The sequence below is a fragment of the Taudactylus pleione genome, unplaced genomic scaffold (assembly GCF_031769625.1).
Source record: "Taudactylus pleione unplaced genomic scaffold, aTauple2 ptg000037l, whole genome shotgun sequence".
Lineage (NCBI taxonomy): Eukaryota > Metazoa > Chordata > Amphibia > Anura > Myobatrachidae > Taudactylus > Taudactylus pleione.
In genome coordinates this window covers 6900061-6915788 of record NW_028284439.1, presented here as the reverse complement: position 1 = coordinate 6915788, position 15728 = coordinate 6900061, and the positions used below count along the sequence as shown (strand labels likewise).

The window sequence follows — 15728 nt, the reverse complement described above, 5'->3', positions numbered from 1 at the left end:
GCACCTTTATGCAGGGTGTTCTCCGCATTCAGCCGCCCTTTGTTCCACCTGTGGCGCCTTGGGATTTGGCTGTGGTCCTGAGGGCTCTCCAAGGACCGCCGTTTGAACCACTGGGCTCAGTGGATCTTAAATGGCTAACAGCTAAGACTGTTTTCCTTCTGGCTATTGCTTCGGCCAGACGTGTTTTTGAGTTAGGGGCTCTTTGTTGTAGACCCCCTTTCTTGGTTTTTCATGGGAACAGGGCAATGCTCCGCACTCGGCCCGAGTTTCTTCCCAAAGTTGTTTCCCAGTTTCATGTTAACGAGGAAATAGTTGTTCCGGCCTTTAACTCACCGGGTCTTTCCGTGGGTGAGGCCTCTTTGGATGTTGTGCGGGCCTTAAGGACTTATGTTGACCGCACTTCTTCGTTTAGGAAGTCGGACGCTTTGTTTGTCCTCTATGGCTTCCGTAAAAAGGGTTGGCCTGCTTCAAAGCAAACTTTGGCAGCCTGGATCCGTATGGCTATTTCTGAAGCTTATCTTCATGAAGGCCTACCGGTCCCTCCTTCTCTGAAGGCTCATTCCACTAGGTCTGTGGGTCCTTCGTGGGCAGCTCGACGTGGTGCCTCGGCAGTTCAGATCTGCAAGGCTGCTACGTGGTCCTCTGTCCATACCTTCGTGAGGTATTACAGGTTTGACACCTTCGCCTCTCAGGATGCTTCCTTCGGGCGGCGGATTCTCCTTTCTGCACAGGAGCGTCCCCACCCTTAAAGGATACTGCTTTGGGACATCCCCAAGGTATCCTGTGGATACCCTATGGACCCTCAAGTAGAAAATATGAGATATGGTAAGAACTTACCCTTGTTATCTCTATTTCTACGAAGTCCATAGGGTTCCACAGGACTCCCGCCCTGTCGCACCTGTGCTGCAGATGGGCTTTGCTCTGGTCACCGGTTTTCCGTCTCCCTCTGGTGAGAATGTGATTCTTGTATGTGTCCAGATCTTTGTTCTCTCTCTTCCTTCTCCTCCTCCGGCCTATGGCTTGATAACTAACTGAGGTGCCTTGGCTCGGGGGCGGGGTATAGGAGGGGGACCCTAGTGCATCCTGGGAGGCTGAAAAGCTTAACTCTATGGTGCCCAGCGACTGACGTCACACCTATACCCCCAAGGTATCCTGTGGAACCCTATGGACTTCGTAGAAATAGAGATAACAAGGGTAAGTTCTTACCATATCTCATATTATCTGTGCATGTGACCACAATAAGCCGTACACTCCATGAAGCTCGGCTTTATGGAAGAGTGGCCAGAAAAAAGCCATTACTTAGTGAAAAAATTAGAAGACACGATTTGAGTTTGCCAAAAGGCATGTGGGCAAGTCCCCAAATGCATGGAGGAAGGTGCACTGGTCAGATGAGACTAAAATGTAACTTTTCGGCCACCAAGGAAAACTGTATATCTGGCGCAAACCCAACGCATCCCATCACCCCAAGAACACCATCCCCACAGTGAAACATGGTGGTGGCAGCATCATGCTGTGGGGATGTTTTTCAGCAGCAGGGACTGGGAAACTGATTTGAGTCGAGGGAAAGATGGATGGTGCTAAATTCAGGGATAGCAAAACCTGGTTCAGTCTGCCTGTGATTTGAGACTGGGACGGAGGTTCACCTTCCAGCAGGACAATGACCCGAAGCATACTGCTAAAGCAACACTCGAGTGGTTTAAGGGGAAACATTTAAAAGTGTTGGAATGGCCTAGTCAAAGCCCAGATCTCAATCCAATTGAGAATCTGTGGTCAGACTTGAAGATTGCTGTTCACAAGCGGAAACCATCCAACATGAAGGAGCTGGAGCAGTTTTGCCTTGAGGAATGGGCAAAAATCCCAGGGGCAAGATGTTGCAAGCTCATAGAGACTTATCCAAAGCGACTTGCAGCTGTAATTGCCACAAAAGGTGGCTCTACAAAGTACTGACTTTAGGGGGGTGGATAGTTATGCACGCTGAAGTTTTCTGTTATGTTGTCCTAAATGTTGTTTTATTCACAATATAAAAAAAACACAACTTCACAGTTGTAGGCATGTTCTGTGAATGAAATGATGCATACCTTCAAACAATCCATTTTAATTCCAGGTTGTGAGGCAACAAAACATGAAAAATGCAAAGGGGGTGAATACATTTGCTAGACACTATGTATGTATGTATGTATGTATGACTCCCAGACATTGCAGGCCATACATAGCCTAAGCCCACTGTTAATATTAAAATTAAACTCTCTATACCCCTGCCTGTACCTTCTAAAACCCTTCCTATAAACCTCTAAGGATGACGCTAATTTGCGTACGCAGTCATACCATAAATAAAGACTTAGACGTGGAATCTGTGGTTCCAAAGCACAAGTGTTATTCAGGTAAAAGTTCAGACAGTTACACGCAATTGATCAAGACACAATTTAGGTGCAAAAGGAAAATTATACAGACCCAAGTACAGTATACATACGCAGGCGCTTTCGGACCCGGAGATAGGCATCAGCAAGAGACCCCTAGTCATACAACGTTCAGCACGAAGACCGAGAACAAGCGTTCGTGCACACATTTATACCCCCCCAGAATAAACAGGACAATAGGGAAGTTTGTTGCTGGTGTCATTGGTTCCCAGGGGAGAAGCATCTGTTACAGCACATTTAACAGGCTAGTTCAAATAGACTCTCCCTGCCTCTAACAGCTGGTTATCTTCCTCTTCACGCCCCCTGCAACATCCTAACAGCTGTTCCTAAAATATACATTTTGTTGCTTGTAGGCTCTGCAATCCATAACTCGAGAATGCATGATGCGATCTCCCCACCGATAACACCGGAATACTGTAAAAAGAGTATGCATCAGTACAACTCCAAACACGACTTGTTTAGCATGTATAATACCTTAGTTATCAAATATCTTTATTTCTCAGCATTTAAACTAACTGAACCAACTTAAATCATACACTTTAAAGCTTATTAAACCTTGTGTGTGAATATGTAATGTGTGAGTATTCGGGGTTTGATATAAAGACATATTAATTTGTGTATGAAGATGGGTGCACTTTAGCAGTGTGACATGCTGAGCCAAATAGTTCCACATGCCCTCTGTCAGCAGGCCCCCACCTTTCCTGTGTTCAAAGGAAACTGTGTTATCATCTCAAGCTGTGAAGTTGGGGCCATCCTGTCTGTGTGTGGGGCTAAGACCTGTTTAGGATTCAGACAAATCCAATTGTGTAGATCAATGCCTGGATTATATACAATTGCCACAACTATACTTTGTCTGCATCCAGGGATTCCCAATTTGTATGTAAAAATACCCATTGTCTATTCTATTTACTTTTACTCAGAAAGCCTGTTTTTCCAGTTGCCCTTGGTAGATTAACAAAAACATTGCCATCTGTTCTTAGCTCCTGAGTTGTAACTTGAAGTGACGCTGGTCACAAAATGGCGTCTTGCAGATTCTTGTTTCTAAAATGGAGTCTAGCTGCCATTTGCAAGATGGCGTCGCGCACGCTTCAATTTTAAACTGATCTTGTCTCAGCCAATAATCCAGTTTTGACACCACTGACAGAATATGGATGGGAATTAGTTCACAGTAACTAGAAAACTGATTGCTATTTAGGGCCTGATTCCGAGATTTGCAGAGCCGCACACAAGCGACTGTGCAATTCCGTCCATCTCTGATACAAATGAAGAAGGCGGTGTCAGACACCTCCTTGCTGCATTCGCAATCTTAGCACTATGACCTGCGTAGCAGACTGGGATCATCATTGTGGCCGATAGTTGTTCCTTTGGTCAAGCTGCGGGATAGAAGCTTCCTGCAGCTCCAGCCGGGTGCTGGTCACTTAAGAGGCCAGGTTCTGCATCCACCAACATAGACCCTGGCCTCGTCCCTCCCGCCAAACGGGGGCGACACTCCCCGTTTCTGGAACCAGTAACCAGGTATGCCCCCTCCTCCACACATCTTGGGTGGGTGTGGGGGGAGGGGGGAGTCTACGAGTGAGTTTGCAGGACCCTTACTGCACATGCACAGACACTACGCAGACACCGCAACATCGGAGATGTACATTAATCATCAGCATAACAAACCTCTCTGAGTCAGGCCCTTAGACAACAGATCGATCTGCTATCAGAGCAGCCGATTGGTAAGTGTGTATAGCTTACAACTCTGTCGCTCGATATGCCTTGGCTAACATCACAACTGGGCTGATTATTTAAATTTGTCCAGCCAGTTGAGATGTCCATGTCTGCAACCCCTGCAGCCATTGTACGGGCAGTCACACATGCAGATGCACCAATATAGCTTTCAGATATATATTGGCATCGGCTGTGCTGCAGAGCCGTCATGAGATGTCTGTTAACTTCGTTACAGACATATCTGGTGTACACACCCACAAAAGCACTCACAATATATTGCTCATTGATAGAACAAGCAATATATCGCCAAGGCTGTACCCATCATTAGTGTTTGTGTAAATCCAGCAGATATAGGCATCCAAAATGTAAGGTACATATACGGTAAGTCTGTTACTGAAGGAAAAAGCCAAACGCACCACACTGATGTAGTGGACACCTTTCCGTATAGAAGTATAACTATGGCCTGTCCACTGAGGGAAGGACAGTATCTGGGCGTCCTGCCAAAGTGCACTTTTCCATGTTCTTGTCCTTTCTATAGGTTTAAAGGTGAACTCCATATTCAGTCATGTTTAATCTTTCAGGCACATTTTTATCTTGCCCTTGGCTTGGACACAATAATAAATGAGCATTGGGCTGTGTACTGTATATAGTAGTATCTGCCCAGTAAATCTGTTGTCCTATCTAAAAGCAACACAAGGAAATAAATTTGCCTGGAAAATAAAAAAATAACTGATAAGCTGCATACACACACAACGATTTTATTAATGATTATCGTTAAACGATATAGTATAACGATAATCGTTTGAAAAAATCGTTCACTTTCTGAGTCAAATGATGAACGATTATCGTTCATGCGCGTTCACTTTTGTAGTTCAGTCAGACTTGTCAACTGAACGATTTTCATTAAGGGAATATGCAAAAATCGTTTGTAGTTCATAAAAATCATTCATTACACTTTAAAAAATCTGAAAGATAATCTGACAGAAAATCGTTCATAACAAAATCGTTGTGTGTGTGTATGCAGCTATAGAGTTCACCTTGTAGTTATGGTTTACATAGAAGCCACACTACCTTCCACAGGCTTTGTCACCCATATGCTCACTCCTTTTTGCCACTGTAGGACACCATTGTCCCTATGTCCATCACAACCTACATGTGTGAAAGAGATGAATTCTTCTAGACCCTTAACGATAAATAAATTCATTTTGTGCTGACAACCTGTGGCATTGTCCTTTTTATATCCTAAAATTAAATAAAAATAAAGTTGTTTATAAGCCTGAAAAGTTCATTAATGATAAGACTTTAAACTGTGAACAATGTTCTTTTACGAGATATTTATTAAAGTGACACTCTTTTGTTTGTGTACGTAAACTGTGTTCTTTAATACTAGACAAATATCCATTTAGGCACGGCTTTTCTCACTGCTTTATTAGACACAGGACAGCAGTCTGGTTTATATGGTAGTTTTCCTAAAGGTATGCATTATGCAGAGTTTAAACTTGTAATGGCTGTTTTAGAAGAAGTTCTCCTAATTCATCCCCTTTACATATACAGTTTGTGCACAGGATTGTTATTGAAAAGTCAGGCCTGAAATATTTCCCAGCTTCCCTTGTCAGAGCACTAATCAGGCAGATGAAATGCAAATGTAATTAAAGCAGTCCTGTGCCACCCACGGGGCATATCTACCTCTGTATGCCAAGGTGACTCTCACTCTGTTTTAGATGTGGCAGATAGGCCGTGTTCTTCTAAAGCTGGCAGATGTAATGAATCACACTCTTATTAATATGTTGGTATTACTGACCCCACTCCACACATCTTGCAACTTTCATAGTATAGCAGAGGTTTTGATTAATCTTGTTGCAAATAAACCATTAACTAGACATATGTTTCAGTATATGGGAATAGTTTCTGGATGTTCTTCTATCCAAAAAAAAAGCTATGTAACCTAACGGTCCTATTTGTAGCTTGAGCATAGGTTTGTCACTTGAGATGAACAAGACAACAACTAAATGAACAGTATTCTACAGTCTGGAATAATGGTAATAAGGTCAGCATGCAAGCCCATAAATCATCTTGCCGTGGGCTCAGGGGTGACACACACTGGTTGCTGTAACGGTGTTATGTGTCCCTATACTTTGCAAATCATGGAGGCATTGTAACTGAAGTAATAGAATTTATAACCCACACTGGCCCAAAAGAGACACCCCCCTCGATTCCTTGTCAGGTCTGTGTCCATGGCAACTGCGGAGAAGAGAGCACCTCTAAAATAATTTTAAACTATGGTGCATCATTTTAAACACAGTACATAAATCAAATACCAAGCAGAGCTGACAAAATGGCATTCTGAGTAATTCATTGTATGGTTTGTCATTTTTAAAGTTGTTTCATTGCATGTTGAGATCTTTGACTATGGTGAAGATACTTGTGTACACAAACCGTTTTACTAATGCGTTCTATATATACAAACCAGTAAAATGTCATTTTTATTTGCTTAAAGAACCATTATTAATTATAGAAGCCTGGTATCTTATGTTCATATGTACACAATCGCGTTTTCTTCTCACCTAGGCAGAAAAAGAGAATCCAGGGCTCACGCAAGATATAATTACAAAAATCCTTGAAAAGAAGAGCGTGGAAGTGAACTTTACAGAATCCCTCTTACGTATGGCAGCTGATGATGTGGAAGGTGAGTGGAAATGGGAATAGACTGATTTTTCACACTTTTCAGATGAGTCCTTCTTGTAGTATCTTTCTTACATTTTATTGCCATTTATATGTGACCAATGTGATTATTAACTCTACATGCCTTTTGGTGTTTGCTTTCTGCCTCTAGAATACATGATTGAAAGGCCTGAGCCAGAGTTCCAGGAGCTGAATGAAAAAGCACGGGCACTTAAACAGATCCTTGGCAAGATACCTGATGAAATCAATGATCGAGTGAGATTCCTCCAGACAATCAAGTAAGTGCTTGCCGGTCATATGTTGGTGACTTATGCACAGCTTGTGTTCTTTCATGACCCGGCACTCCCAAGTCTTTTCCTAAACGTCATCTAATAAACTTTCAGTTTTGAAAAGACCTACAAACTTCGTAGGCTATACCACGTCTCATCTGTTTGCAGGCATGCTTAGAGCATCATATGTTTTAAGCAGTCATTTATGTTTTATTTTGTACAGTAGATGGCTTTATCTATTATAATTAGACTCTCTGTAATTGGTATCTGTAGTGAAGATAGCTAGATCTATCTTAAACTATACTAATAAAAACTAGATTTTGAACTTTTATGTGGCTTATTCTCGCTTAGCAGACCATTCTACAATAGTGGTAGGCAACTGCTGGCACTCCAGCTGCTGTCGAACTACACATCCCAGAATGCCCTGCACAGTTTTAGCATGCCCGAACAGCAAAACTGTGGCAGGGAATAGTTCCACAACAGCTAGAGTATCACAGGTTGTCTACCCCTATTCTAGAACCTAACCTCCATCACTAGATTCTCCAATTTTTCCTCCCTGCTCTCTTACCACAACCTCCTTTCCTTTAGCCTTAACCCACTGAACCTCTTCATCTCTAATGGAGCATACACACGGTCAGATTTGTCAGATTTGTCAGATGAACGATTTTACCAAAGTTTTGAACGATTTTTGACTGCATTAAAATGAATGGAATCGTCCAAGTCTGACTGCAAACCCATCAGATGTCAGATATCGTTATCTGACAAACGGGAACGCGCATCGTTGATCGTCCATCGTTCAGGCATGTCAGATATGAACGATTTTCCTTCAGATATGAACGACTGAACGATTTTTAAATCGTTATCGTTCATATCTGAAGGAAAAATCTGATCGTGTGTATGCACCATAAGACAGCTGTTTTATCCCATAACTACCCTATCCTGCCCTGATCTGGCTGCCTGCTCCTACAAGAAAACTCATTTCAACCATAGACAATGTGGCTTCAGCCATAACGTACAGTTTCCTCAGCCGTGACACCAAATGTATACACCACCTGCACAATCCTCCCACACTTGACAAGTCCTACTGGTGGTAATCTCTCCCTCTCCCTAAAGCAGTTTTTTCTCTCCTATTAATTATCAGTTTACAACACCTGCATTTCACTTGTCAAACAAATCTGCTTTACTTCTCTAATATTTGCTGTTTTCAAACACCTGATGCCTTTTTGCCACCTGCAACACATCCCTCTTCCTCTCACAGCCTGTGAGTTTTCTACCTAGTGCAAAGAGAAAATCCTCACCATTCAACAAGATTCCCTCATTCCAGAACCTACACATTCCAACTGCCTTCATTTTAGGGATGTGCAGGCTCGGTTCTACTCGGTTCCGTTCGGTTTTTTTTACCGAATCTTATTGGCTATCCAAAACTCGTGACAGCTGAAACCCAATAAGATTCGGGAAAAAAAAACGAACGGAACCGAGTAGAACCGAGCCTGCACATCCCTACTTCATTTATTTTCCCCCAGAAACAGAAGATTGTCTGCACTACTCTCCACTCCCCCCTACAATATGCTCCTTGACTGTGCACCCTCTCCTACACTGTAAGCACATTAGCACATTTCCTTCCTCCTTGGAACAGTACGCTTATTTCACCAAGAACATTTCTTGTCTGTACTAATTCTCTTCTCTCCTTTGTCTCCAAATGATGTTCTCTTCTCACTCTTCCCACCCCTACATCCACTAAGTGCAGTCAGTTACATCGAAGTCTAAGGTCACCTCTCCATACTAGTGTTGGTTAACCACTCTGTTGCTTTTGACATTACTGGTCGACACCAATATCTTTTGCCTCACTCCTTATCTATCAATTCACTACTTTAGTGTCCTTACCTCCAGTACATTCTCACCTCCTTTCTCTCCATCTATTGGGATCTCACAAAGCTCTCTGCTTTTCTCACTATACTCCTTTTGGTAAACTCCTTTTCTCATTCTTGTACAGTGCCACCTCTAAACTGAAGACAGTTAAGCTGCCTCTACTCCACAGATTTATGCCACTCTGTACTATATTGTGTGGTTGCATAGATGCGTGCAAGTCTGCATATGGACAAATATCAGCATTTTGTTTTGTGCAAGTGTAATTGTTGGTTTTCTGGTCTTCACCTTCTAAATGTTGCTAGAATATGCCCTTTCCTTAGGTGTAACCAAAACTGCTCCTGCATTCTCTTCCCCCTCACCTATCTATTCCTGATGTAATCTGTCTTGCATACCTCGCTGTCCTACCTCACAGCTCTGCAAATCCCTAAACTGGTTCCCAGAGTCCCCAGGATACAGTTCAACATGAGCACTCTTGGCTAACAAAAACAACCCTTCATAAATGCCAAATTGTAGGGCTACCTTGTCTGTAGCTATGGCCAAAAGTTTTGAGAATTACACAATTGTTGGTTTTCACAAAGTTTGCTGCTTCTGTGTATTTAGACCTTTTTGTCAGATGTTACTTGGTGTACTGAAGTAAAATTACCCTCATTTCATAAGTGTCAAAGGCTTTTATTGACAATTACATTAAGTTTATTCAGAGTCAATATTTGCTGTGTTGACCCTTCTTTTTCAAGACCTCTGCAATTCGCCCTGGCATGCTGTCAATCAACTTCTGGGCTGCATACTGACTGATGGCCGCCCATTCTTGCTTAATCAATGCTTGGAGTTTGTCAGAATTTGTGGGTTTTTGCTTGTCCACCCACCTCTTGAGGATTGCCCAGAAGTTCTCAATGGGATTAAGGTCTGGGGAGTATCCTGGCCATGGATCCACTTAGTTGTCACTTTTGCCTTATGGCAAGGTGCTCCATCATGTTGGAAAAGGCATTGTTAGTCACCAAACTGTTCTGGGATGGTTGGGAGAAGTTGCTCTTGGAGGATGTTTCGGTACCATTCTTTATTCATGGCTGTGTTCTTAGGCAAAATTGTGAGTGATCCCACTCCCTTGGCAAGACACAGGACTGATGGTAGTGCTCACCTTTCCTTATCCGGACAAGCGTTTTTCCAGATGCCCCAAACCATCTGAAAGGGGATTCATCAGAGAAAATAACTTTACCTCAGTCCTCACAGCAGTCCAATCCCCTGTACCTTATGAAGAATATTAGTCTGTCCCTGATGTTTTTCCTGGAGAGAAGTGGCTTATTTGCTGCCCTTCTTGACACCAGGCCATCCTTAAAGTCTTCGTCCTGTGTCATGCCAACACTAAAGCATCCTGAGACCATTCATGTGTGGGGTTGCCAAGGGAGTGGGATCAATCTCAATTTTGCCTATGAACACAGCCATGAATAAAGGATGTTATCAAAACATCCTCCAAGAGCAACTTCTCCCAACCATCCAAGAACAGTTTGGTGGTGAACAATGCCTTTTCCAGCATGATGGCGCACCTTGCCATAAGGCAAAAGTGATAACTAAGTGGCTCGGGGAATAAAAACATAGAAATTTTGAGTCCATGGCCTGGAAACTCCCCAGACCTTAATCCCATTGAGAACTTCTGGACAATCCCCCAAGAGGTGGGTAGACCAACAAAAACCCACAAATTCTGACAAAAACGCCAAGCATTGATTAGGCAAGAATGAGCAGCTACTAGTGAATATGTGGCCCAGAAGTTGAATTGCAGAGGTCTTGAAAAAGGAGGGCCAACACTGAAAATATTGGCTCTTTGCATAAACTTAATGTAATTGTCAATAAACGCCTTTGACACTTATACTGAAGTAAAACTACAAGCATTTCATATCATAGTAACATCTGACAAAAAGGTCTAAAACCACTGAAGTAGCAAACTTTATGAAAACCAATACTTGTGTCATTCTCAAAACTTTTGGCCGTGACCTCTACCTGCTTTTGGTATTCCCTTACTCAGTCTCTCAGCCTTTGAATCTTTAAATTCTGCCTGAACACCAATCTCTTTATTAGCACTGACCCTACTCCCACCTAAACTACCCACAGTAATGCACCTTAACATCTGTTCAAAGCCACACTCGCTCCTTTTTCTGTTTTGTTTTGTGACCTTTACCCACTAGTGTGTAAGCTTTCGAGCATGAGCAGAACACTCCCTACACTTGGTTTTCATGCCTGCCTTTATAGTGTCTACATTGTACGTAGGCTTTGTTTTCCCCTCTATGGTGTCTTTAAATCAACAATATTTGTATAGCTTTTCATTGTAAATTTTCATAGGCAATGCAGAAAAGTGAAAGTATGTTGGAAATAAAATAGATTAATCTTTTACACAGAGACATCGCTAGTGCAATAAAGGAACTTCTTGACACAGTCAACAATGTCTTCAAAAAGTATCAGTACCAGAACCGTAGGGTAAGTAAACTCCTTGCTGACCTTCAGCCATAGTGCTCTTGCAAAAAAATGTAAATCTTTTTATGTAGAAAAGCACACAAGTAATAGCTACAAAATGTAAAAGTATTTGACATGAAAATGACAGAAAATATAAATGAAATTGCTGATAAAAATGTCATCAAGTTGGCATGTAATATCAGTTGGTCTGATCTTTGATCCCTCCCACCAGTGTTATTTCCCATACTTAAGCCGCATACACGCTAGATGATAAATTCAACAATATTATTCATCACGTTCATTATCATCCAGTGTGTGTGCAAGATATCGTTAATGATGCGCGCTCCAGCGGATCTTTGACTGTCTTTCATCGCCCGTTCTTGCAGGGCAACCTCACAATATTGTCAGGTTCTGCAAGTTTGGGGATGAGGGAGGGTGCTGTCAACGATATTGTAAACGATATCGTTCAGTGTGTGTGCGCAATTTCGTTAAGGACATTGAGCCTGACAGTGCAGGGGAAAAACTTAACGATATGCTCCATGTGCGATATTAAGTGTGTATGAGGCACTAGGGGGCGGGTTACGGTTACACTGCGGGAAAGGTAGGTTAGGTTAAGGGTTATAACACTTACAAAGTTCTGTCGATGCTGCTATCTGTTTTCTCACTGTTGGCGTCCTGAACCCAACCCGTTCCAATAAATTAAATCCAGAGATGTGGACAAAACAGGAGGTATAAGGTCTGGGACTGCAAAGGGAAATGGGTTTTAGTGGGTGGGCTATAAGACTCTCCATAGAGTCGGGATGCTTGCACCAGATGAGGTCTGATATATCATGAAGGTAGTAGGTAATCTTCTCATGCATGTGACATGTCAGATACAGTAGGCAATGTATTAAAGCTGGGAGAGAGCTAAAGTACCAACTAATCCGCTTGTAACTGTCACTTTACAGGCTGAGGGGTCTATGTACTAAGCCGTGGAGAGAGATAAAGCACTAACCAATCGGCTCATTTTTTAACTTGACAGTAGATTGGTTGGTACTGTATCTCTCTACAAGATTTGCTAGACCTCTCCCATAGTTCTTAACTGCTGAATGGGGGGGGGGGTTCTGTTTGCTTCTATTGCGACTCAACCAAACATAGCTTTGAGTGCTGCTAGGTCATGGAATACCAATTTTGTGGAGCGCCTTTATAGGTTATGGGGAGGATGAGAAATACTCATTCCATCATGGAGTATAGAAGTCTATGGGACTTGTCCCAAAATAGAGACCTCTTAGAGGAGGTCCACCAAATATTATAAAACTTCTTCTGTGGCTGCATCCCCATCAGCAGGTCTGGCTTACTGATGGAAACTTTTTGCTTAGGCCATCTTGGGTATCATACCAGCGATAGTACATTTTAGCAGTGGTTTCCTTGATAAGCGTGGAGCTAGAGGAGCAGGATACTGTTCCGTATCTCCTTCGCGGAGAGAGGGCAGAGGTCCCACTCCAGCTCATATCCATAGTGGGAATCAGAAGAGCAGCATAACAGCCTATTGTATAGACCACATGTTCTCAAACTTGGTCCTCAGGACCCCAAAACAGTGCATGTTTTCCAGGTCTCCTCACAAATTCCCAAGTGAAATAATTTATCTCCACCTGTGGATATTTTAAAATGTCAGTGAGTAAGGAATACCCCTGTGCATCTGCTGGGTGACATGGAAAACATGACCTGTGTGAGGTCCTGAGGACTGTGTTTGAGAACCACTGGTATAGACTGAGGAAAACTTGCCACGTTTAAGGGAGTGATGGAGAGAAGTTTTTTCAAAAGGACTAAAGAGCTGCACTCTGAAACAGATCACATCTTCTCCCACTTGACTGTATCCAAAATTGCTTTTCCCTCATTACACCCAAGACCATCTAAATTTCAGATTCAAATTATTTAGATGGTCTTGGGTGTAATGAGGGAAAAGCAAGTCAAGTGGGATCAGATGTGAAGACTTGTTTCAGAGGTGAGCAATAAAATGTGATTCCTGCCTTGAACCAGCATGTAGAATATTGTTTACAGCCTGGAGAAAACAGTGAGTTGCTCCATAAAGATGTATTGGGTGAGAGTTCAAACTTGAGTGTGCAGATATCCGATACTATAAGGGGCATATTTACTAAATATCTGGTTTCAAATCAGATAATTAGAATTTCTTATCGCTGCTATTCACGGAAGTAAGAAATTCTCATTCGCCCTCTCCCTGGAATATATGCTAAATAGTAGCCCATAGGTTACTATAGGTTAATGCCACTTGGAGCATGGTAATTCTGACAGCTTCACAGCCTATCATCCTTCATACTTTCAAGGGATCCTTGATATCTGCGGGTATTCCCCTGAAAACCACTGTTTTCGTGGAATTTCCTGCAAATATGTTTTGATAAATAGGCCCTAATTTGTGGTCTGGAGACTGGGTAACAAAGCAAGGTTGATGTATTTCCTAGGTCTATGAAGTAACCGCATGGAGGAAAGGTAAGTCAGAGCTAAATATTTGGTTTCAATAACCACCCAGCCTGTGGCATTAGGAGGAATAAAAGTAGCCACAACCTGTACCAGGTGAGAAGCCCAGTAGTAAAGCTTCCCACCCAGATACCCTCTACGCCCTCCCAGAATAGTCATGCATTGTTTTTATGATACAAGTTCAGTATTAAACATTTGCATTCTATAAAGCCTGACGTTTCCACAATGTGCTAAGTCTCCTAATGTTGTATTCACAATAGCAGTGTTCTTTGTTGCTACAGCTCTACTGTTGTACCATTGCTACATGCAGAGAATATGTAACCATTTATGAAATAGGATTAAAAGGCTACTTGTCAATAAGGTGGGTTTGGAGGCTTCATTGTTTGTAATATTCTGTTTTCACAGGCACTTGAGCACCAAAAGAAAGAATTTGTAAAATACTCTAAAAGTTTTAGCGATACTCTGAAAACTTATTTTAAAGATGGAAAGTGAGTACCTGAGTCTATAAACCAATGTCTTCTCTATTGTAATGTTGTTTGTACTTAGTAGGTCAGGTTTTGAACGCCTCATAATGAAATTCTGGAAACTACATCTACTACAATTCCACATTGGCAGAAATATATTCTTTGCATGTGCCCCTAATGCCTGACATTATTCCTAACCTCAAATCCAAGTACCAACATACCTATGTAACAGTGCACTAGATAAATGATGGCTGGATTCTGTTACGTTGCTATGGGCAACACCACCACTTCTTTATAGAAGGTTTGGTAAATATTCCCCATTGTATTTTACAGAATATGCCATTTAATTTGTTTATACCTCCACACATGGTAAAGACTATCTACTCAATGTATCCTACACGTACACATTCCTCAAAGGGAGACATCCGTTGACATTATAGAAGCCAGCATGCCTAAAGCTGTGTACATCCTACGATTTATCTGTAGCGGGTCGGTGGGTGTGTACGCCTGAACGCCAAATTTAATTGCCTGGCCAGTTGTGATGTCAGCCCAGACATATTGAGTGGCTGGTTGGTGTAAATGTCTGGGGTTTGTTTTTTTTTTTTGTTTTTTTTACATTTTGTTGTTTTCATTACTTTTCATTTTTCTTTTTTTTTTTCTTCTTTTGCAGGGCATTAAACGTATTTATAAGTGCCAACCGCCTAATTCATCAAACCAACTTGATACTCCAGACCTTCAAAACTGTGGCCTGAAAAGTGTAAATGACTGAGAGCTGTAATTTTCAGTGGTGGACAGAGCTACTTTTATTATGTAAATTAAGTTTTGACTGTATAAATTATCAGTTCCGCAAGAGGGACATAAAAGCAGGATGTTAAATGGGATTATTGCCATCTTACACCATATTTTTGTAAGATTTATTGTAGTTTATCATAATCTCACAATGAAGATTTTGCATCACTTTTTGCTATTATCATTCTTTTAAGAATTATAAGCCAAAAGAATTTACGCCTTAATGTGTCATTATATAACATTCCTTATAAGAATTGTAAATATTGGTGTTCTGTTTGACATTTTAACTTGAAACCGAAAAAGCTGCAAGATTATGTATTTAACAATATTTGGTGGCAAATATTCAATAAATAGTTTACATCTGTTTAAACTCTATTCTGTTTTGCTGTTTGAGTGTGTGTGTTATTTTTACATATTGATACACTAGGTACGGGTGACTTTTATGGGTCAGTTCATTTTCCTACTGTCTGAGTTTGTACACTGAGGAGATTTAATTAGCCACAAGGTTACGTCTGTTAGCCAGGCATGAATAATTTGCTCGTCTCTCCAAGCAGCTTATTGAGGCGCGAACAAGCAACAGGTTCCTACGGTAATTACCCAAAAATGTGCTC

General features: G+C 41.8%; 1 protein-coding gene across 2 annotated transcripts in view; it reads left to right on the top strand.

The window, feature by feature from the left end:
* The window catches only part of PDCD10 (programmed cell death 10), a 58241-nt gene extending 42751 nt beyond the window's left edge, over window positions 1-15490 (top strand). For both annotated transcript variants that reach the window (XM_088452364.1, XM_088452365.1), the window contains 5 exons: window positions 6696-6813; window positions 6961-7087; window positions 11335-11413; window positions 14270-14352; window positions 14999-15490. In XM_088452364.1, the coding sequence (XP_088308490.1) occupies window positions 6696-6813; window positions 6961-7087; window positions 11335-11413; window positions 14270-14352; window positions 14999-15080 (489 nt within the window). In that variant the 3' untranslated portion in view covers window positions 15081-15490. The remainder of the gene's footprint in view (window positions 1-6695; window positions 6814-6960; window positions 7088-11334; window positions 11414-14269; window positions 14353-14998) is intronic.
* Window positions 15491-15728: the final 238 nt, after the last annotated feature.